We start from the raw sequence: 23,563 nt of genomic DNA, 5'->3' as shown, positions 1-23,563 counted from the left end.
AGCCATCTATGCTGGGAACCCCTCCCCCAGTGGAATTCCAATATAACAGTGCTCCTCCCCTGCTGTGGCTTCCTCTAACACCCTCCCTCAATGGAGGGGGTTCTTCAGCATGAAGAGCGTCCGTAGAAAAGGATATATAGCCTAGAGCTGAATTTCATTTTCTGTGTAATCTCTACTGTGCTAGCTTGTTCAACCCCCGGCTCTTCCCTCTGTGCAGATCTCCGCAGAGGGAGGAGTTCCCCCTAGGAAGGGAGGTTGGAAGGTACTTTAGAGATGGCTGATATCTCTATTCCCTTCTGCAGAGGTCCTTCCCTGTGTTTTGATTTGAGAGATTTGATCTGGACCCTTGCAGCTACTGGCCATGTTAACAGAACATGGAGGACGCAAATGATCATAAACAAGAAGGCAAAGAATACGTTCTACTTGCTGAAGGCTGGGGACTTGTACTCAGGGCACCAGTGATCTTATCACAGATCTGTCACTTAGTCACTGTTTGACATTGAACAAGTTGCTTAACTGCTCTGTGCTTCTATTTACCTGCCTGCTGGAGCGCTGTGAAACAGCTTATGTTTGTCAAGAGCTTTGAGATCCTGGCTGAAAGCTGCAGTTCAGTGCAGAGCGTTGGTGTTATGGTCACTATTGATCCAAGTAAATACAGTGCAGTCACAGGATAACTATTTTCTTGCCTTTTCATTTAGGTCAGTGGTTTTCAACATTTTTTTCATTTGCAGACCCCTAAAAAAATTATAATGGAGTTGTGGACCCCTTTGGAAATCTTAGACATAGACTGCAGACCCCCAGGTTTCCCGAACCCCAGGTTGGAAACCACTTATTAAGGGGGTTGAGCCTCAAAGTGTTCATCTCTCACTATACCTGGTGGGAGTTGAGGGCACTCAGCACCTCACAGGGTCAAGCCTTATCACAAGAGCCAAGGTACCTAGTAATTCATTCATTATTTAGTGGTATTAACTAATGTAACTAATAACTCACATGTAGGGTAAATAACTGTTGTGTATTTAAACAGCATTTACCAAGCTCGCAAAGGTTGCATGGTGATGAATGTGTCCTGCAGAGGAAAGCAATATTCAGATAAAACAAAAGCCTGGCTATCCGCATGCCCACTAGCCAGATCTCCTAATCTAACTGCTGGTGTGCTGTAGTTCCCTGGCTGTTTTCTCCTGATTATCTAAACATGTTTGGTGTTGCCCGACTGATTCTGATAATTCAGGAGTTTATTGTACTGGTCTGCCTGGTAATATATTTGCAACCCACACGGAGAAACAGAAGGGATTTCGAGGTCATCCAGCACTTTGAAAATTTAAATAGAAAACTTTATTTAATGTCTATGTTCAGCTGAAGATTCCCTTTGCTGCCCTGGCTGGGCCTCAGGAGATCAGAGCACTGGCTTGTCACGCAGTCACTGGGCCTGACTCTGCAAACCTTGACTCGTGCAAGCCTGCGTCTGCAGGCTCAGGGCCCTGATCAGGACCTGACTAGAAAAGAGTTAGGTGGGTATGCATTCTAGTTCCCCAGAAGGCGGAGCAAAATCCAAGGCTAGAACAGTGGAGTTGGTTGATCAGGACTAAGGTGCTGGAAGAGCTGAATTAGGAACGCTTGTGCAGTATCTGACCCTTGGTCAATGCCAGTAATAGTAATTACTACTTAATTTCCCTTTTTTATGAACACTAACCTGTACTCAAAGTCTTTAATAAAGGATGGGTGGATGCCTGGTTGACTTGGTTCTGTTTAGAGCTCTTGGCTTCTGACAGTCCAGCTCCCCTTGGACAGCTGGCAATGAGGGAGGTAGAATCAGAGGAGGTAAGTCAGGGGGAGAGTTAATGGGCCTGCATTCCTGTTTGAGTGTTACCCTCGTTTAAGATTTGAGATGACTTTCATTGAAATCTGTGGAAAGACTCCCCCTGACTTCAGTGGGAGTTGAATCAGGCCCATAAAGTGCTTTTGAGCCCACCTAACTAAAATGGACTAACTCAGGGTAGGTCTACACTACAGGATTATTCCGATTTTACATAAACCAGTTTTGTAAAACAGATTGTATAAAGTCGAGTGCACGCGGCCACACTAAACACATTAATTCGGCGGTGTGCGTCCATGGTCCGAGGCTAGCTTCGAGTTCCGGAGCGTTGCACTGTGGGTAGCTATTCTGTAGCTATCCCATAGTTACCGCAGTCTCCCTCGCCCCTTGGAATTCTGGATTGAGATCCCAGTGCCTGATGGGGCAAAAATCATTGTCGCGAGTGTTTCTGGGTAAATGTCGTCACTCATTTCTTCCTCCGGGAAAACAACAGCAGACAATCATTTCGCGCCCTTTTTCCCTGGATTGCCCTGGCAGACGCCATAGCATGGCAACCATGGAGCCCGTTCAGCTTTTTTTTTTACTGTCACCGTATGTGTACTGGATGCCGCTAACAGAGGCGTTACTGCAATGCTACACAGCAGCATTCGTTTGCTTTTGCATGATAGCAGAGACGGTTATCAGTCGTTCTGTACCGTCTGCTGCCATTGTAAATTGGCAGTAAGATGACGGTTATCTGTCATTCTGTACTGTCTGCTGCTATCATGGGTGCCCCTGGCTGAGGTCGGCCGGGGGCGCAAAGGCAAAACTGGGAATGACTCCCCGAGTCAATCCCTCCTTTATGGTTTCTAAAAATAGTCAGTCCTGCCTAGAATATGGGGCAAGTGTACTAGAGAACCAGTGTATCAGAGAGCACAGCTGCTCCATGCCAGATCCCGTAGAAATGATGAGCTACATGCCATTCACAGGGGATGCCCCTGCAACAACCCCACCTGTTGCTTCCCTCCTCCCCCAACCTTCCTGGGCTACCGTGGCAGTGTCCCCCATATTTGTGTCATGAAGTTATAAAGAACACAGGAATAAGAAACAGTGACTTGTTAGTGAGATAAAATTAGGGGGAGGCAGCCTCCCGGTGCTATGACAATCCATGCAGAACATTAAGCAGTGCGGGGGAGAGGAGCGGAGCCCAGCATCCCACTGCTATGATAATCCAGGCAGTACAGAATATTTTCTTTACACATGAAAGGGAGGGGGCTGATGGACCTCAGCCCCCAGTTGCTATGATGAGGATGGTTGCCAGCCGTTCTGTACCATCTACTGGGAATGACCGGGAACCATTCCTATTTTTACCCAGGCGCCCCCGGCCAGCCTCACCTGAGGCCAGCCAGGAGCACTCATGGGCTTATGACAAGGACGGCTAGCAGTCCTACTGCACCATCTACCACCAGGGAGGGGAGAGGAGCGGATACTGCTCTTCACTGCTGCAGCATCGCATCTACCAGCAGCATTCAGTAGATATAGGGTGACATTCAAAGAAGTCAAGAAACGATTTCTTTCCCTTTTCTTTCATGTGGGGGCGAAGGGAGTAAATTGTCGAGCTATATCCTGAACCATGCCGGACAATGTGTTTGAACCTACAGGCATTGTGAGCTCAGCCAAGAATGTAAATATTTTTCGGAGACTGCTGTGGACTGTGGGATAGCTGGAGTTCTCAGTACCACCTCCCTCCCTCCATGAGGGTCCATTTGATTCTTTGGCTTTCCGTTACACTTGTCACGCAGCACTGTGTAGCCTGGAGATTTTTTTCAAACGCTTTGGCATTTCGTCTTCTGTAATGGAGCTCTGATAGAATAGATTTGTCTCCCCATACAGCGATCAGATCCAGTATCTCCCATATGGTCCATGCTGGAGCTCTTTTTGAATTTGGGACTGCATTGCCACCCGTGCTGATCAAAGCTCCACGCTGGGCAAACAGGAAATAAAAGTCAAAAGTCTGTGGGGCTTTTCCTGTTTACCTGGCCACTGCATCCAAGTTCAGATTGCTGTCCAGAGCGGTCACAGTGGTGCACTGTGGGATACCGCCCGGAGGCCAATATCGTCGATTTGTGGCCACACTAACCCTAATCCGATATGGTAATACTGATTTTAGCGCTACTCCTCTCATTGGGGAAGAGCACAGAAACTGATTTAAAGATCCCTTTATATCGATGTAAAGGGCCTCGTAGTGTGGACGAGTACAGCATTAAATCGGTTTAACGCTGGTAAAATCGGTTTAAAAGCGTAGTGTACACCAGGCCTCAGACAGATGCCTTTAAATCTCTGCTTTCTTTACCTCTGTTTTTCAGCTGCAGGGAGCCATCATGGTCGCTTCCTGTTTCCAAATCTTTGTTGGGTTTTCTGGCCTGATTGGATTTCTGATGCGATTCATTGGTCCTTTGACCATCGCCCCAACCATAACCTTGGTTGCGCTGCCTCTCTTCAACTCTGCAGGAGATGAGGCTGGCTCACACTGGGGCATATCAGCCATGTAAGTAACACTTCACGTTGGTGAAACTGGGGGCAGATTAATGGGATAAATAGTCTAAATCTGAAATTGGATCAGGTATTACAAGCTGGTGGATTCTAAATGCACTGTTAGTTAAGTGCTGACAGGGTACTGAGTGTTGCACAAGACACCAATGGTAACAGAGACCCTGCCCCAAAGAGATTATGGCCTTTACACTTACGCACACACCCCTGTTACTGAAATGTTGGGTCCGCCTAGCTGAGAGCCAATGACAGCCAGACAGGGATAAGGAAAAGATGCTTTATCCTGCAGAAGAAAGGAGAGCCCTGTACCTTGGTACAAACGACTCTGCTCAATACAAAAATCAAGAATCTTTTATACACACTCACACACAGGCTTCAGTTATGCTAGCATTTGACTGGTGGTTAACAAACCCTTCACTTCTGCAATCTGCTCAGAAAAATCCAGCCAAGAACCAGCTTCAACTGCCTCAAAACTGATAAGGGGAGACACTTCAAAAGTTCAGGGTACTGTGTCTGTGAGGCTTCTGCTTCTCCCTACTGGCTGCTTGTAAGCTGTTAAGGGGGGCTACCAGTGACTTTCACAGTCCCACCTTCGGGCCTGACAATCTGGGTTGTCAGATTGTCAGGCCCGTTATGTAATTTGCGATCAAGCTGAAGAGACAGGTACTGGGTTTTTTTATGGACAGCAGAACCTTTGATTACAGCATTACACAGACACTTTGCACGTTGCATCAGTACCCAAACAATACATAGGAGGAAAAGGAGGAAAATAATCCACCTTACAATTGTTCGGAAAAGGCCAGTAAACCATGACCCAAGGTCTGGGAGGAGGTTCTCAGAACTAAAGGTGTGATCAAGAGATACAGCATGAAAAACAACAGCAGCATTCTTAATAGCTTGTTAATCCTTTTCAATTAAGCCAGAGTAATTAACATAAAAACAGCATTTTTCCCCAATGCAAGCACATTTTTCCCCAATTCAGCATTCATGGCATCTAGCACACGTCTATTTTGCAAAGTCACTTCTGCTACTTCATCAATCTCTCGTTGCAGTTTTTGAAAAGCGTCTATTGTTGCAGTAGCTGTTTTTTCAAGCTCTGCAGAAATATTTACAACTGCTCTCTTGAGCTTAGCCACCCACAATCCAGGAATTAGTGCACGGACAAAAGAGTGGAATCCTGTTTGTCTGACAATTAAGGGATTGGGGCACTGACTATAAATCAGTTAGGTATACCAGGTGATCTAATTTCCCAAATATCTCAGTGAATAATCCAGTCCCACATGCATCCTCCCCATGGACCTGTCAGGATTCAGTATGTGGGAGCCCACACCCCCCTAACCGGTCCAAATGCTTGGAAGGAGCACTGTGAATGTCCACACTTCCACCCAGAAAGTGTCCAAGTATGTTTCCACGACCACAGATCAGATGGTACTCCTGATGTGTCTGTAAGGGCAGTGGGCCAAGTCTGGTGCTCAAGATCACTCTGAATGGCCATCAGCTGGTCATTCAGGAAATCCTGAATTTCTAAACATACTAGATCCCACTGCAATGCCTTCCCAGCCTCAGTGATATTCAATACCATCTTTCCTTGGTGTAGTACTATATTACATCTGTTATTTAACTATCCTCAATATTTTCAAAAGGCATTAACATTAATAGCCTAGGAGGGGGTGTATTACAGGATAATGGGGGAGATGACAAGGGCAACAAGGTGCCTTTGGTACCTGTCATTTAAAATCCAGTTAGGGAGAGCAATACATGTTGAAGGATTTATCCAGAACACAGGGCGCAGCCTGTAGAACAAACCCCAAAATCCAGTCAATACCACATTCCCAAGCATGGGTCCCACAAATTTCTTCCTACCAGTGTATAATTCTTTGTTTCTTTACCAGGATCAGTTCTTAATGTCCTTTCTAGTCAGGAATTCCTGGACTTTGGCAATTTCAGTGGAGTGAGTGTTCCTTCATCTTTCCCGAAGCAGTTGTGGTTCAGCATCCTACAGGGGAGAGGTTACCAGCACATCACCCTGTAATGGTTTTGATTCTTCTAGAAAAATTCATAGGCACAGTAGGTCTGTCAGTGGACAAGGGAGAGGTTACTAGCACTTCACCTTGTCCTTTTTCCTTGCTGTCCAGAAGGCACAGTGGAGCTAGAAGGAGAAATAGGCTAATCATCAGTAGGAGAATTCTCCCGAGGTGGAGGGGTCTTTTTTTCAGTGAGAATCATGGGTCCAGGCAGTCAGTCTTTGGCACTTCACAGTGGTGTTGGTAGTCAGCAGGATTTAATAAGGGCCTTTTCAGCATGGAGCCAAAGCAGTCTTTCGTTGGTGGACCTTTACATAGATCCAGTCTCCTGGTTCCAAGGAGTGGCAGGGCTGCTAGGGTCTTTGGGTAGCGCTTCTTTACCAGTGAGAAAAGAAACCTAACACATTTCATTAGTGCCTGGCAGTGTTTTGCAGATCTCATAGCTGTTTGGGCACATTCAAGCACCCCCCTTTCTTGGTTGTCAGCCAAGTCTTAGCTGTGATCAGTGTTCTTGAATGGAGCCAGTGTCTTATCTTTAGCCTAAGCTTGCTAGCTATTTTTTCCAATTAATTCATTCTGTTCTTTTTCCTTCTTCCCTTCTTGGCTTCTTTTAACCTACAAAGGAAACTTCCACTAAAATAATCTTATTACAGAGCTATGGAGCAATAAGCAAGGACAAGCACACCCACTTTGAGGAGTTCACTCAAAACAACCTCTAGTCCAATAGCTTCCCACCTTCCCCAGCCCTCTGGCTAGAAATCTGAGGTAGCCAGAAGGATCTCGTACAATATGGGGAGTGGGTTAACTTTTCATGTCCTTGCTTCCAAAGACTGTTGGTAGGCAAATTTTAACAACAATTTTCAATAAAAAGATTTGGCCAATGAAGTTTCTTTTTCTTTCTTAAGCAAATGTGTTAGACTTTAGTATATCATATTGTCCTGATTTATCCAAACACTTTGTATTCCAAGTTGAATAAAACAAGTATCTGCATTTAACCCTTCTGTTTGATTTTAAATTAGACTATCCTATGAAAATATTAAAATATCATCACTTAAAATATACAAATACCCTTGTTGATTTCAGGCAAAACAGAGGAATTACCTCATATTTTCTTGTATTTGTTTCATAGGCAGCCCAGGTTTCAATGGCTTCTACCTTATCAGTTAGATAATTCACATTAATACAGATGCTTTCTGGCTTGCTTTTGGATCCAAAGCTATCCACAGCTTAAAGATTCTTACCTTAAAAGGGACATAATTAACTTTACCAGAATTTTGATTGCTTATTACTTTTAACTCCTGCTTTCAAACACTGAAAGAAAACATCACTACTTATAGTGCTCCTTAAAGCCTAATAAAATTTCAATTACGTAGCACTGTATACATTCTTTAGCTAATTCAACTAAATTGTTCATAGCCAAATGATTGCAATCTAATAATTTCTTTGCCTGAATTTATTTACAAACATTTCAGACACCAAGAACTTTCCCTTTAGCATTTTTACAAAGTTCAACTGCTGTTCCCTCTAGCAACTACAGAGTTAACTTTTCACTCTTCCTTAAATCACTTGCTGGTCTCCCAACAGCCACTTTCATCAACTCAAATCACCATTTCAAGTATTGTCCTGGGTATTTGAAATCCCCATGCTTACACTTACTTACTCCTTCCTTCCACTACACCCTCAAAATTTTCCAACCTGTTTTCCAATCTCTGTCTGTTGCCTGCCGCCTGGGCCTGATCCTGCTTTTCTCGCTGAACCGTCCCTTCCATGGGCACCAACTCGTTTCACTACCAGTTTAGCTAGGAGGGTGGGCTTCTCAACTAGCCCCCACCCCTACTGGTCTCTTCCCTTAAACATTCTTACTCACAAGACTACCCGAGTCCTCCCTCGTGAGGCTTGCCACCTGGACAAAAACACATGGCCCATTGGCGTTTAACTATTCAATTTCCTCTTGACATTCCTTTCTGAACACCGGGTAAAGGCCATTTACTTAACATATAATCCAAAGGACTATCCTTAGAGGGTTTATCCAGAAACCCACCCATCTGTCTTCTAACACTCAAAAAGAGAATTACACAGACAGCAGAGGGAATTACGGTCTAATTCAGGTTTTTCTACTTCTATACACTGACCGCTACAGGGGACGGGACAGAAGGATCTAAATTTGACCTCAGAGCTTCATCGCACGCAATGGCTTCCACCCTGAGGAATTACGAACGAGAGGTTCAGTTCCACCCACACACCTAATGCCCAAATGAACAGAGCAGAAAAACAACAGTAACTGGTTAAACAGAACAGAACCAGAATCAGATAGCAAACCAGAACCGGATAGCGTGTCTTTATCCTATTAGGGCTCACCTTATCGGAGCATGAACCCCAGGGGCCGTGGCGAAGTGAGGAAGAGGGGTTAAGCACCCCAGTGGCTCCGCTCCTAGTTCGCTCCAGCCATCCGAGTCCGATGTCCAAGCTAGCAGAGTCCCGTCTGGGGTCGCCAGAAACTGTTACCCAAATGTTGGGTCCGCCTAGCTGAGAGCCAATGACAGCCAGACAGGGATAAGGAAAAGATGCTTTATTCTGCAGAAGAAAGGAGAGCCCTGTACCTTGGTACAAAAGACTCTGCTCAATACAAAAATCAAGAATCTTTTCTACACACTCTCACACACAGGCTTCAGTTGTGCTAGCATTTGGTTGGTGGTTAACAAACTCTGCACTTCTGCAATCTGCTCAGCAAAAACCAGCCAAGAACCAGCTTCAACTGCCTCAAAACTGATAAGGGGAGACAGTTCAAAAGTTCAGGGTACTGTGTCCATGAGGCTTCTGCTTCTCCCTACTGGCTGTTTGTAAGCTGTTAAGGGGGGCTACCAGTGACTTTCACTCCCCAACCAGAAAATGCATTTGATTTTTAAAACTCCACATCAGTAATAAACAAATTGTCATTTTTGTTTGGCATCTTCAATGTACAAACGCTCTGTCACAGTTATGTTATATGTGTGTATATACAGGGCCAGCGCTTCCATTAGGTGACCCCTAGGCGGTCGCCTAAGGCGCCAGGATTCGGGGGCGGCATTTTGTGCGCTCCCCACGGGGCGCATGGGAGCTTCCAGTTCCGCTCCCGTCACGCCACTGAAGAAGGACCTTCTGCCATTGTGCCGCGGAAAACAGCGGCAGGCAATTGAGCAGCTCAATGACTGCTGCTGTCGCCTGCGCCATTTCAGCAGAGGGTCCTTCTTCGGCGGCACAATGGGAGTGAAACTGGAAGCTCCCGTGCTCCCCGTGGGGAGCACACAAAATGCCGCCCTCTGAATTCTTCCTAGGGCACCAGAAACGCTGGTGCCGCTCCTGTGTATATATATATGTATGTATTACCCACAAAAACTACATTAAAAGAACATTATTAAGATTGCAAAGTCAAGCAATCAGAAGTTAGGAAATGACAGAATTAAGGTTGCCCGTGCAACCTTAATTCAGCCCCCTTGTTCGTATGCTTTATGAGAGTCTTCAATTACACAATCCTTGTGTGTGTGTGTGGGGGGGGGGCGGAATACCAAAGAAACCCGGCACAGTAGCTTTTATCTTCAAAAAGGGAAACTACATAAAAATGAGGAAGCTAGTTAAACCGAAATTAAAAGGAGCAGTCATGAATGAAATGCCTGCAAGCTGCATGAAAACTAGTTAAAAACACCATAATAGAGGTTCATGCTAAATGTATACCCAATTTTTCTAAATAAATAGTAAAAGTATTAAGTGCCACATGTCTACACAGAGTAAAAGAGGCAGTAAAGGGTTAAGAGATATCCCTTAAAATGGGAAGTCAAATGCTAGTGAGGAAAATAGAAAGAAGCATAAACTCTGCCAAGTCAAGTGTAAAAGTATAATTAGTCAGGCAAAAAAGTTGAAGAGCAACTAGCAAAAGACACAAAAACTAAAACCAACATACTTTTAAGTACATCAGAAGCAGTAAGCCTGCCAAGCAGTCAGTGAGGCCACTGGACTATAGAGGTTCTAAACCAAACACAAGGAAGACAAGGCTGTTGTGGAGAAGCTAAATTAATTCTCTACATTAGTTTTCACTGCAGAGGATGTGAGGAAAATTCTCATACCTGATCCATTCTTTTTAGATGACAAATCTGGGGAACTGTCTCAGATGGAGGTGTTAACAGAGGAGGTTTTGGAACACATTGATAAACTAAACAGTAAAAAGTAATCAGGACCAGATGAGTAGTCACCCAAGCGTTCTGAAGGAACTTAAATACAAAACTGCAGAATTACTAACTGTGGTATGTAACCTATCACTTAAATCAGCCTCTGTAACAGATAACTGGAGGGTACCTAACGTAATGCTGATTTTTTTAAAAGGGATCTAGAGGCAATCCTGGCAAGTACAGGCTGGTAAGCCTAACTTCAGTATTGGGCAAACTAGTTGAACCTATAGTAAAGAACAGAAGAATCTGATACCTAAATGAACATAGTATGTTGGGGAAGAATCAGCACAATTTTTGTAAAGGAAAATCATGCCTCACCAATCTAATAGAATTCTTTGAAGGTGTCAGCAAGTATGTAATGGTGATCCAGTGGATATAGTGCACTTAGATTTTTGGAAAAGCTTTCACAACTTCCCACACCAAAGGCTGTTAAGCAAAGTAAGCAGTTATGGGATAATAGGGAAAATCTTTTCATGAATCAGTAACTGGTTAAAAGCCATGAAACAAAGGGTAGGAATAAATGGTTGGTTTTCACAGTGGGCAGAGGTTAATAGCAGGGTCCTCCAAGATTCTGTAGTGGAACCAGTGCTGTTCCACATATTCATAAATGATCTGGAAAAGGCAGTAAACAGTGAGGGGACAAAGTTTGCAGATGATACAAAATTGCTCAAAATAGTTAAGTTCAAAGCTGAGTTGGAAGAGTTACAAAGGGAAGACTGGGTAACTGGGTAACAAATTGGCTAATTGAAATTCAGTGTTGATAAATGCAAAGTAATGAACATTAGAAAACATAATCCTAACAATCCATACAAAATTATGGTGTCTAAATGAGCTTTTACCGCTCAAGAAAGAGATCTTGGAGTCATTGCGGATAGTTCTCTGAAAACATCAGCTCAATGTGCAGCAGCAGTCAAAAAAGCTAACAGAAAGTTAGGAGCCATTAGGAAAGGGGTAGATAATAAGACAGAAAATATCATAATGCTACTATATTTAGCATTATGCCCACAGTTTGAATACACAGTTTGAATGGTAGCACCATCTCAAAAAAATATATTGGAATTGGAAAAAGTAGAGAGAGAGGCAACAAAATGATTAGTGGTGTGTAACAGTTTCCATACAAGGAAAGATTAAAAAGAGGGGCCTGCTCATCCTAGAAAAGAGAAAACTAAGGAGAGATGATAAGAGATCTATAAAATCATGAATGGGGTGAAGAAAGTGAATAAGAAAGTGTTATTGATCCCTTCATATAACACTGGAACCAGGGCTCACACAGTGAAATTAATAGGCAGAAGAAAGTACTTCACATAATGCACAGTCAGCCTGTGGAACTCATTGCCAGGGGATGTTTTGAAGGCCAAAAGTATAACTGGGTTGAAAAATGAATTAGATAAGTTCCTGGAGGACAGGTCCAACAAAGGCTGTCCCTGGACCTCTGGCTGCCAGAAGCTGGGACTGGACAACAGAGGATGGATCACTCTATAATTGCCCTGTTCTTTTCATTCCCTCTGAAGCATCTGGTGATGGCCACTGTGGGAAGACAAGACACTGGGCTTGATGGATAATTGATCTAAGCTAGTATGGCCATTCTTATGATCACAAATTTTTTTCCCATAGGAACCTGCCTTATTCATTGTACAAAATGGTGCTCACTTAACAAGCAGCTATTCAATATTGTGTTGTCTTCTCATTGGTCAATAGTGTGGGCCTAGTCTTTATTTCCTGCACACTATTTAAGCCCTACTCTGCAGAGAGAATTATTTATTTCCCTGTGGACTTTTCCATGGAGCTCATCGCTATAGTATCTGAAAAAAGAACAAGAGTACTTGTGGTACCTTAGAGACTAACAAATTTATTTCAGCATAAGCTTTTGTGGGCTACAGCCCACTTCTTTGGATGCATAGAGTGGAACACACAGACAGAAGATATTTATACATATAAAGAACATGAAAAGGTGGAAGTAGCCATACCAACTGTAAGAGGCTAATCAATTGCGATGAGCTATCATCAGCAGGAGAAGAAAAACCTTTGAAGTGATAATCGAGATGACCCATAGAAGGTGTGAGGAAAACTTAACATACGGAAATAGATTCAATTAGTGTAATGACCCAATGTCACGGAGTCACCGGGCGATGCTCTGGAACTGCTCCCCACCAAGCCAGTCAGGACTTTGGGGAGCCTTCTCTCCCTTGGAGCAGACTTGTTTAGGACAAGAAGCTCACACAGCTTCACCTCCTGGGTCTCTCCTTGGAGCATTCAGCATCCTCTGCCCCTCCGTACGCTTCCCACAGCGAGTCCACCCCAGCGGGGTCCTGGGGAAGCCACCGGGTTCTGCACCCCCACTTTGCAGTCAGACGTGACTCTCAGCCAGCCAGTAAAACAGAGGTTTATTCAATGACAGGAACAGGGTCTAAAACAGAGCTTGTAGATACAGCGAACCGGACCCCTCGGCTGGGTTCATTCTGGGGGGCAGTAAACCAGACCCCCAGGTCTGCCCTCCACCCTGGACCCCAGCCAGCTCCAGACTAACAACCCCTCCCTCAGCCCCTCCTTTCTGCTCAGCCCCTTTCCCGGGCCAGGAGGTCACCTGATCCCTTTGTCTCCAACACCTTCAGCTGGCACCTTTGCAGGGGAGGGGCCCAGGCCATCAGTTGCTAGGAGACAGAGTGTCAGGCATTTAGGTGCACTGGCCATTGCTCTGCCAGATACTTAAGAACTGCCATGGGGACACTGAGGCACCAACACAGTATTCAGAGAAAACATTAAGAACATTCCCAGTTCCTCACACCCAACCATTCCCAGTCTCTGTTTGAACCCAAGTTAATTGTATTTAATTTGCATATTAATTCGAGTTCAGCAGTCTCTCTTTGGAGTCTGTTTTTGAAGCTTTTTTGTTGCAAAATTGCCACCTTCAAGTCTGTCACTGAATGGTTAGAGAGGTTGAAGTGTTCTCCCACTGGTTTTTGAATGGTTTCAGAGTAGCAGCCGTGTTAGTCTGTATCCGCAAAAAGAACAGGAGTACTTGTGGCACCTTAGAGACTAACGAATTTATTTCAGCATGAGCTTTCGTGAGCTACAGCTCACTTCTTCAGATGCACAGAATGGAACACACATATTTATAAATATCTCCTGTCTGTGTGTTCCATTCTGTGCATCTGAAGAAGTGAGCTGTAGCTCACGAAAGCTCATGCTGAAATAAATTAGTTAGTCTCTAAGGTGCCACAAGTACTCTTGTTCTTTTTGTGGTTTTTGAATGTTATGATTCCTGATGTCAGATTTGTGTCCATTTATTCTTTTGCGTAGAGAATGTTCGGTTTGGCCAATGTACATGTCAGAGGGGCATTGCTGGCAAATAATGGCATATATCACGTTGGTAAATGTGCAGGTGAACGAGCCCCTGATGGCGTGGCTGGTGTGATTAGGTCCTAAGATGGTGTCACTTGAATAGATATGTGGACAGAGTTAGCATCGGGCTTTGTTGCAAGGATAGGTTCCTGGGTTAGTGTTTATGTTGTATGGTGTGTGGTTGCTGCTGAGTATTTGCTTCAGTTTGGGAGGCTGTCTGTAAGCGAGAACTGGCCTGTCTCCCAAGATCTCTGAGAGTGAGGGATCATCTTTTAGAATAGGTTGTAGATCTTTGATGATGTGCTGGAGAAGTTTCAGTTGGGGGCTGAAGGTGACGGCTAGTGGCGTTCTGTTATTTTCTTTGTTGGGCCTGTCCTGTAGTAGCTGGCTTCTGGGTACTCTTCTGGCTCTGTCAATCTGTTTTTTTCACTTCAGCAGGTGGGTACTGTAGATTTAAGAATGCTTGATAGAGATCTTATAGGTGTTTCTCTGTCTGAGGGATTGGAGCAAATGCAGTTGCATCTTAGAGCTTGACTGTAGACAATGGATCATGTGATGTGTCCTGGATGGAAGCTGGAGGCATGTAGGTAAGTATAGCGGTCAGTGGGTTTCCGGTATAGGGTGGTGTTTATGTGACCATCGCTTATTAGCACAGTAGTGTCTAGGAAATGGACCGCTTGTGTGGATTGGTGTAGGCTGAGGTTGATGGTGGGATGGAAATTATTAAAATCATGGTGGAATTCCTCGAGGGCTTCTTTTCCATGGGTCAGATGATGAAGGTGTCATCAATGTAGCACAAGTAGAGTAGGGGCATTAGGGGACGAGAGCTAAGGAAGCGTTGTTCTAAGTCAGCCATAAAGAAGCCCTTCTATGGGTCATCTCGATTATCACTTCAAAGGTTTTTTTTCTCCTGCTGATGATAGCTCATCTCAATTGATTGGACTCTTACAGTTGGCATGGCTACTTCCACCTTTTCATGTTCTCTGTATGTATAAATATCTTCTGTCTGTGTGTTCCACTCTATGCATCCAAAGAAGTGAACTGTAGCCCACAAAAGCTTATACTGAAATTAATTTGTTAGTCTCTAAGGTACCACAAGTGCTCCTATTCTTTTTGCAGCTACAGACTAACACGGCTGTGAATCTGAAACCTATAGTATCTGAGTGTTTCGCAAATTCTCATGGATCTATTTTCACTACACCCCGGTGAGATGAGGGGCTGTTATCCCCATTTTATGCCTGGGGAACTAAGGCCCAGCGAGATCAAATTAAAAAGTGTCCACTAAGTCTGGGTTCCCAATTTGAGACACCTAGGACTAGATACAGGTCCCAGTGACTTCACTTGTAGCTGTGATTGCTCAGCATTTCTGCAAAACAAACCTTGGGATCTCAAGTCAGGCATCCAAAAATGACACAGCCGCTTAGTGCCCACCTGTGAAAAGTTTGGATTAAGTGACTTGCCCAGCATCATATAACTCTGTGGGAGAGGCAGGGATAGCATCCAGTTCACTAGGACAGCATTCAATTGCCTTAACCATGAGACTGTCCTTTCTTTTCCTGCAATCTCCTGCCTCTTTCACTACACACCTAGAAATCCAGCTGGTCCATCCCGTACCATACCTAGAGAGCACCTTCATGAACTCATGTTTCATTCCATCCACTTCCTCTCCCTTGTGTCCTGCCCTGACACCAAGTGGTGGGACCTGATGCCACCTGAGGAAGGCAAAGAACCCCCTGGGGCTAGCCTGTACTCCGCTCTGGTGCCAAGGCCCACCAGGGATATTAGTTTGCAGCTCCTCCACAGAGCTGAGTGCACAGACATATAACTGGCATGGTTCACAGGGTCCGCCACACCTGTCCCTTCTGTAGCGAGAGGGAGACCCTGGCATAAATCTATGCAGGGTGCATCAGGTGACAGCTCCTCTTCCGACTCCTTTAGAACCTCTGACTGAGGTTCTGGCTGTACTTTCCCCGTACCTCCTGATGTGTGCTCCCCCACAAAGTTGCAGAACCTCCTCATCGACCTCTTCCTGGGGCTGGCCAAGATGGCCATCCATCCTGCCAGGAAGAGGAAGGTGGATGGGCACAATACTCTGCATCTGTGAGGCCTATTTCCATTTCCTTGTTCAATCATGTCTCCAGGCTGAGTTCCTCTGGTTGGTGTCCACTGACTCCTTTGGTGCCTTTGAGGAGCAGTGGGTGCCGTCTAGAATTCTTTGCTTGATGGCTCCTTTTGGTTCTCTGATTTTCAACCAATGACCTCACTCCTGTTCCTGTTTCTCTCTGCCCCTCCCCCCTGCATTGTCCTACTCCCTCACTTGTAGCTTGAGCTTAGCAGCTCCTCCCCCTTAGCTGAGGGGGGAAGCCTTTAGCTTTGGGCAGGTCGAGACCCACCTATCCCAAATCTACACCTTCCAACTTCTGCAACCATTGTAGAATGGGGTCCTACAGACGACAGCCCTGATTCATCCCCAGAACAGGTCCACCCTGTACACTGAATGAGGCTGGGGTCCTCTGGAAAAAAAAGAGCATGTGATCATGTGACTATCATGTGACGCATATGCACTAGGGGGCTGAATTAAGGTTGCAAAGGTAGCCTTACTGCTGACATTTCCTAACTTCTAAATGCTTAAATTTACAATCTTAATGTTTTAATATTCTGCCCTGTCCCCATCAACCTGTCCCTGTCTCTTCCCCGCCCCTGTCTCCTTGTCTCCGTCCCATTCACCTAGCCAGTACCAGGCACCACTCCTCAGGATTCTCATCCCAGGCCCAGTCTCCTTGTCCTGCCAATCCCAACCTCCCTCCAATTCCTAGTTTCTTTTTGGTCTTCTTGACCCTTCCTCCAAGCCAACTAGCTCCTATTCCTTCCTCTGTTTCCCTAACTGGCTCCCAGTCTACCAACCACCCCCTAGTGTCAGTCTCACTAGACCCCCTTGTCCCAATCTACTCCTTTCCCTCCACCCAGGCAAGGGTGAAAGTAAGTTAAAGGACTTACCAGTACGCTGGAGTCCTGGGCAGAGGCGGGGCCTCAACCAGAAGAGGGGCCTCAATCAAGATTTAAGGCTCTGTCTGCAACTGGGAGCCCCGGGGCCTTTAAATCACCCTTGGAGCTACCAGCTGCAGAGGTGGCTGGGAGCCCTGGGGCTCAGGATCAATTTTAAAGGCCCAGGGCTTTGGCCGCTGCTACCACAGCAGAGCTACAGGCCCTTTAAATTACTGACAGAGCCCTGCTGCCAAAGCCCTGGGGTAGTGGTAGCAGGGCTTGGGCAGTGTTTTAAAGGGCTGGGGCTCCCAGCAGCAGCAGGAGTCCTGGGCCCTTTGAATAGCTGCCCGAGCCCGGCTGCTGGAGCCCTGGGGTAGTGGCAGCTGGGCTTCCATGGGGATTTAAAGAGCCAGGGGCTCCAGCTGCTGCAGGGAGCCCTGGGCCCTTCAAAGTGCCACCCGAGCCCAGGGGTTCGGGAGATGATTTAAAGGGCCCTGGGCTCTGGCTGCCGCAGGGAGCTCCAGGCCCTTTAAATCACCAGCCTGGGGAAGCCGGTCTGGTCTGGCACGGCGTACCGGTTCTTGCCGGTACACCGTACCGTAACATACCTGCTTACTGTCACCTTTGCCTCAAGGTATGGCTCTTGTCCCCTCTGCAATCGCATCATATGGCTTCCTCCTCCACAGTGCCTGGATGCCAGCGAGGAGTGGTCACTGAGAGTACAGGAGAGACAGGCTCCCTTCTCTCCCGTCAGGTGCCCAGCTTCACCCTGACCCAGAACAGCTGGGAGCATCCTTTTCAGGGCAAGTCTATCTTTGTCCCTGTATGCCTAGGTGAAAATCTGCTCTGTGGGAATAGTGCCTATGCTGTCGGGTCAGCACTAAGAGCTGAGAGAGGCTGGTGCATGCTCAGTGAGGATATAATCAAATAACTTTCTAATGAACATATGCAGACTGTAATCTTTTTCCCCCAGAGGCTAATAACTTGGCGACTTTTGGGTGGATTTTCACAGGACGGCAAAAGGCACATTCCTGACCCAAAGGCCAAATTTCAAGTCCCTGCTCCAAAGCATGGTTGTGCTAGAGCTGTTCAAAGAAAAGGTCTTCAGAACTTTTTACTATGGGTAAAACAACTTAGTTTCACTAAGCTCATTCTTGGAAATGGCTGATCTGTTTTGGCTGAAATTTTTCAAATATAGGCATCCTGAGTCAGACGACCAGCATGCAAAACTTCAGCCTGAATCACTGTAGGTTGTTTTCAGTTGCTTATAAAACTTGGCCAGTCTTATAATAGGAGATGTTGGGTAACCTTAACAGGCAGTGCTACCTGCCCCACCTAAAATACCATTTTTCAAACAATTCATAAACCTGCCAACAATCTTAATTGGTTCAAGAGCACAAAAGAAGTCCATGAACAAAAGGGAAGATATGCTGGGTTCTGTAGCTTTAGAAATTGGGAAAAAGAAACCAGTGTCTGTGAGACCTTTTCATGCCTAACCAGTTATTCAGTGCTTTGACTGTGTCGTGGCATATTTTTATATGGTAACAAGTATAGCGGTTCTTGTATGTACGTTAAATATCTTCCTTATATTCAGTGTTTTAGCTACATATTTTATCTCTTAGAAAACCGCTTCATCTCATTACATCCGTGCACTTCATAGTGCTTAGAATAGGGGTTGGCAACCTACGGCACGCGTGCCAATGGTGGCATGCGAACTGATTTTTAATGGCACGCTGAGGTCCTGGCCACCGACCCCGCTCGACCTGCTGCCGGCCTGGGTGCAGGGAACCCTAGGCTGGTAGTGGGCTGAGTGGAGCCAGCAGCTGGAACCCTGGCTGGGAGGAGCCAGAGGACGGAACTCCAGACTGGCAACGGGCTGAACTGCTAAGCCCGCGGCCGCTCTGGGGTCCCAGCCGCCTGCCCCACTCAGCCTGCCAATGCTCTGGGGTTCTGGCTCCTTGCCAGCCGGGGTCCTGGCTGCCGGGATCCTGGCTGGAAGGGGGCCGGCAGCCGGAACCTAGAAGTGAAAGTAAGGCAGAGCATGCACGCTTGGAGCTGGCCAATGCTGGGGCGCTCCACTGTGGCTGGAGGCACGGCACGTGGTGCACACCCAGCTGGGGTCCTGCTGGCTGCTGGAACTGTCCAGCAGGCTAGCACTGGTGGCCTCATGCACCGGACTAAGCAGCAGGCAGTCAGGCAAGTGAATGGGGCCGGCGGGAGGCGCGGTGGAGATGTCCACGACCCAGCCTGACCTGCTGCCCCTCTCTCGCCACTGTGGCTGGATACCAGGGCACTACAGGCATGTGCTGGCCCTGCAGCGTGCATAGCTGTGTCCCCTTGTGGAGAAGGGAAGGGAACAGCAGGCCAGGGAGTCTTCCGCCGCCCCCCCCACATTTGTCTGTAGATGCAGTGCCTGCACACAGCTGGCCCACAGCTCCCTTGACAAGAACAGCATGGGGCAGGGACCCATCCACCATCCAGGTAACCCAGCTGCAACCGGGACTGTCCCAGGCCAGCCCCAAGCCCCCATCCCCCCAGGACTTCCCCTCCTACACACACACCCCAACTCCCTGCCCTGAGCCCCTCATGCCACTCAACCCTGACTCCTGCACCCACCATGCTCCCAGCCCTGACTCCTGCACCATCCACATCCCCACCCCCTGCAGTGAGCCCCCCGCACCCCAACCCCCTGCCCTGAGTGCTCTCCCCCACATCCACACATCCCCAGCCCCTGAGCTCCTTCCCCCAAGGGGGGGTTGCAATATGACAGTACCTGTAAGAAATTTAAGTTTCTTTCATCCCTGCTGGAACCTCAGACTGCTTGTCTGGGGTACTGGCAGCCAGCCCAGAGCTCTGCTCCTGGCCTCAGTCCAGCGCTCTTCAGTCACCCCCTACTGTAGCCCACATTGGAAAACTCAGCAAGGAAAAGCGAGAGCAAGGATCACACTAAGCTGATCAGATCTGCATTTTAATTTTATTTTAAATGAAGCTTCTTAAATATTTTAAAAACCTTATTTACTTTACATACAACAACAGTTTATGTATATAATATAGATTTATAGAGCAAGACCTTCTTAAAAACATAAAAATGTATTACCGGCACGCGAAACCTTAAATTACAGTGAACTTTTCTGAAAGGTTGCCTGCTCCTGGCTTAGAACATTATTACATTTATTGCAGTGACCCAGCTAAACTAGACTATGCCAACTGTGTGGAGGCAAACCAAGACAAAAGAGAGAATTCTGAATTTTTAGAACTTTATAAGGGAAAACACAAAGATTATAGCAGAAGCATAAATAATATAGAATATTACTGAGTACTGACTTCTTATATTAATAAACTATAAGTTACCAACACATTAAGCTTTGCAAGCTTGTACACGCTACTCTTCCTTTGTGCAGTTAATAACAAATGCATTGTTGTTATCAAGAACAAAGGAAATTACTCAATATGCTGTGTCATTTCGGCAAAGAATCAGCTTACCCTTTCCTTGGTTCTAAGTCCAGCTCCACTCCGGCTATCCTATCCTTTGTGTCTCTTTGGCTTGAAGTGCTCCTTAGATTCAGTGTTCCTGAGGCTGTCCCTCTCTCCTCTGAGTTTTTCCGCAAGAGGGTTTTCTTCACCTAGAGGCCCTCACTTGTCCAGTAGGTGCCTTTGACCTGTGTTCTTTCAATAGATATTCAAACTGTCCTTCTCTCTGTTCGTTTACTTTAGGTCCTTTGTGGGTGGGCTTCTCATGTACTGTTTTCAGGATCTTTTTAATCTAACAGCTTCTGATCAATTCCCTATTCCACCCTTTATATTTCCTTTCAGTTCTTACCCTTGAGTCGCTCTCTCCAATACAGCTGTAGATTTTATTTCCCACTACTTCCCATTTCTAATAGTGTCGCTCACTTACCCAGTTCAATTGTTTTCTGCTTCTACAGACTTGAGAAACCTCTCCTAGTTTTCCTTCTCATTTCCAAGTCCCCTACTTCTATTCTCCTGTCCTCTTATTTTATCATCTCACCTTCTACCAAGCTCCAGTTCATCTGCTAACTCAGTAGCTAGATTTTTCTCCTTCTCCAACAGCTTGTCTCAACTGCCTCCTCTTCCACCATCATCTGAACCCTGCTGCAGCTTGAGCTACTGTCCCTTTGGCTATTCCCTTCCCAGATCAGCATTTGATGCTGCTGCATAATAGCTGCAGGTCCTAATAGCACCTCTATCATTCAACTGCAGCAAGTGCTAATGCTGGGGCCAGGTAAAGTTATTGACTCCCTATCTGGAATCATCCCTTCATTTTACTTACATTAAATTTGGGTATAAAAACTGCATGGCTCTTCACAGGTTTAACTAACACACCATAACAGAATGTCTTCATCTGTCTACCAGCATATCCCATCTGCTCAGCATCTGTTTGATAAATATGTTTGTTCATTCTCATCTAATTGGGAGAGCTTTGGCCTGCAAGGTTGTTTGTCCCATTGGAGAATTAGCTGCATAAATCCAGCAGTGCAGGTCACACTGCAGAAAACATCTATAAATGGGCAGACCCCATTCAGTAGTCACAAATACAGACCTAAAAATGAGAAATCAAACTAAACTCACTCGCTACCGGGTGGAGCATACGGACACTTGGTTTTCATTCTTGTGTTTCTTTTAAAACAAGAACCTGCACAGGTATTATTGGATCATCTAGATGTGATGTCAGAACTGGGCCATACCTGCCTGTGGTGGGAAATTGAAAACCTGAGATTTCTCTTGACTGATCCTTTTCTTCTTTCTGTATGAGTTCACTTTGCCATTTAAAAAAAACTGACATTGAATAAACTTTAAATCATGAAACTAATAGTGAAAATAGTGGCACTCAAGAATAATTTCCTATACAGCCTGCCTGGACATAACTGATCTCTCTATTCTGTCTCTATTCTATTCAACATCACATTTAAGCTTCTGGCGGATGTGTTATATTCGGTGGTTCATCGTCTGTAATTATGTGTGGCTGGTTTTTGAGGCAAAAAAAAAATCAGAATTGAAAAAAACCCGGCAACAAAGCCATATTTAAAATATTACCAAAGGCTTATTTCAATCTCAACTTTGGTATGTGTCTTCCCATGACTCTAAGAGTATGTCCACACTAGGGGTGGATGGTATAATTTACCTCTCCAGGTGACATATCCATGCTAAAAATAGAAGTGTAGTCATGGTGGTGCAGCAGTGGGAGGGGCTAGCCACCTCATGTACGATCCTGTCTGAGATCCTAGGTGTGCATTCAGGCAGCCAGCCTCTCCCACTGCTCACTCCACTGCAGCACTACACGTCTGTTTTTAGTGTGCTTGCTCAAATGGCGCAGTGTCTTCTTGCACTGGGATTTACACAGTTTGAGCTCCAGTGCAGACATCTGCATAGAGCAGGAGTCCCCAACCCATTGCCCATGGGGACATCTAAATGCACCCAAGTCGTGGCCTACAATCGAGCATCCGCCAAAATGCCACCGAAATTCAGTGGCATTTTGGCGGCGAAGCTTCTGGATGACGCCACTTGCCACTGACAAGCGATGTCATCCAGAGGCGTCACTGCCAAATGCCGCTGAATTTTGGCGTCATTTCGGCAGATGCTCGACCGCCGCCACGGTCCTTCGTCTGGCCCCGCCAGATGAAAAGATTGGGGACCACTATCTTAGAGCCTTATTGTCAGAGGTGCTTTGAAATCAATTGGAGCTGAAGATGCTCAGAACTTCTGAAAGTTGGGTCCTCCTAGTGTGATAAAGCTAACGAGACAGTTGTTCTTTTGCCCAGATAATCTCTCTCTTTTTCTTGTCTCATTCCAGGGCCATTTTCTTCATAGTTCTGTTCTCTCAGTACCTGAAAAATGTGCCTGTGCCACTGCCATCTTACCAAGGATCCAGAAAGTGCCACTTCTCTAAGGTGTACCTCTTCCAGATCTTCCCCGTGAGTTATCATTTTTGGACTTGGGTGACCAGATGATCCACTTTTATGAGATGTGGACTAAATCATGTTCAGTTTAGACACCCAAATAATCCTATTCCCATTCACTTCCACTGGAGTCGGTGAGATTACATGGGTCAGTAACTGCTCCCCATTGGGAGTAAAAGCTTCACAGTTTGGCTCCTACTATGTTTTGCATTTGGTTTAGTCTGTTAGAAACTCATTTTTGTGGTAGAAACCCTCCAAAATGCAAGTGTTTTTATCCTGGTCTTGTAAGTGCCCAAAGATAGGGCCATCTTTGCAACCATGTGTAGGGAAAATAGATGCTTCCTACTTCATATCAAAATATGGTGATATCTGGTCACCATACTGTGGACATTGGCCCAACCAGTAACTGATGACCCTGACTGGTCTGTACCATAAACCAAGGGCACTTCTATTTCTTTCTAAAACAATAGTCAGCAGCAGTTCATTGCCATAACTGTGCTCACAAGACTTATGTTTTTACAAAGTCTGAGTAATGACGTAATGCACTGCAGTGTAGCTAAGGATTTTGGGAGTCTGTTCCAAGGTGATGATGGTAAGCCTGGCTAGAAATTGCTTGTCAGTATTCACAGCTGCTTCCAACAAAACTTTCTGGATAACAGGGAAAATTGAATTCTCCAGTGCAGTGGTTCTCAACCTGGGGTTAATGTACTCCTCCGGGTTCGCAGAGGTCTTCCAAGTGATACATCAACT

At 45.8% G+C, this 23,563-nt stretch overlaps 1 protein-coding gene across 1 annotated transcript in view; it reads left to right on the top strand.

Annotated features, from left to right (window-relative positions):
- The window catches only part of LOC115647113 (solute carrier family 23 member 1-like), a 74,667-nt gene that overhangs the window by 40,012 nt on the left and 11,092 nt on the right, over positions 1–23,563 (top strand). The window contains exons 5-6 of the mRNA XM_030553842.1: positions 4,159–4,340; positions 22,708–22,828. Of these exons, the coding sequence (XP_030409702.1) occupies positions 4,159–4,340; positions 22,708–22,828 (303 nt within the window). The remainder of the gene's footprint in view (positions 1–4,158; positions 4,341–22,707; positions 22,829–23,563) is intronic.

Source organism: Gopherus evgoodei, chromosome 1 (genome assembly GCF_007399415.2).
Source record: "Gopherus evgoodei ecotype Sinaloan lineage chromosome 1, rGopEvg1_v1.p, whole genome shotgun sequence".
In the NCBI taxonomy this organism is placed as follows: Eukaryota; Metazoa; Chordata; order Testudines; family Testudinidae; genus Gopherus; species Gopherus evgoodei.
The sequence above is the reverse complement of the archived record's forward strand: the minus strand, read 5'-3'. Positions and strand labels throughout refer to the sequence as shown.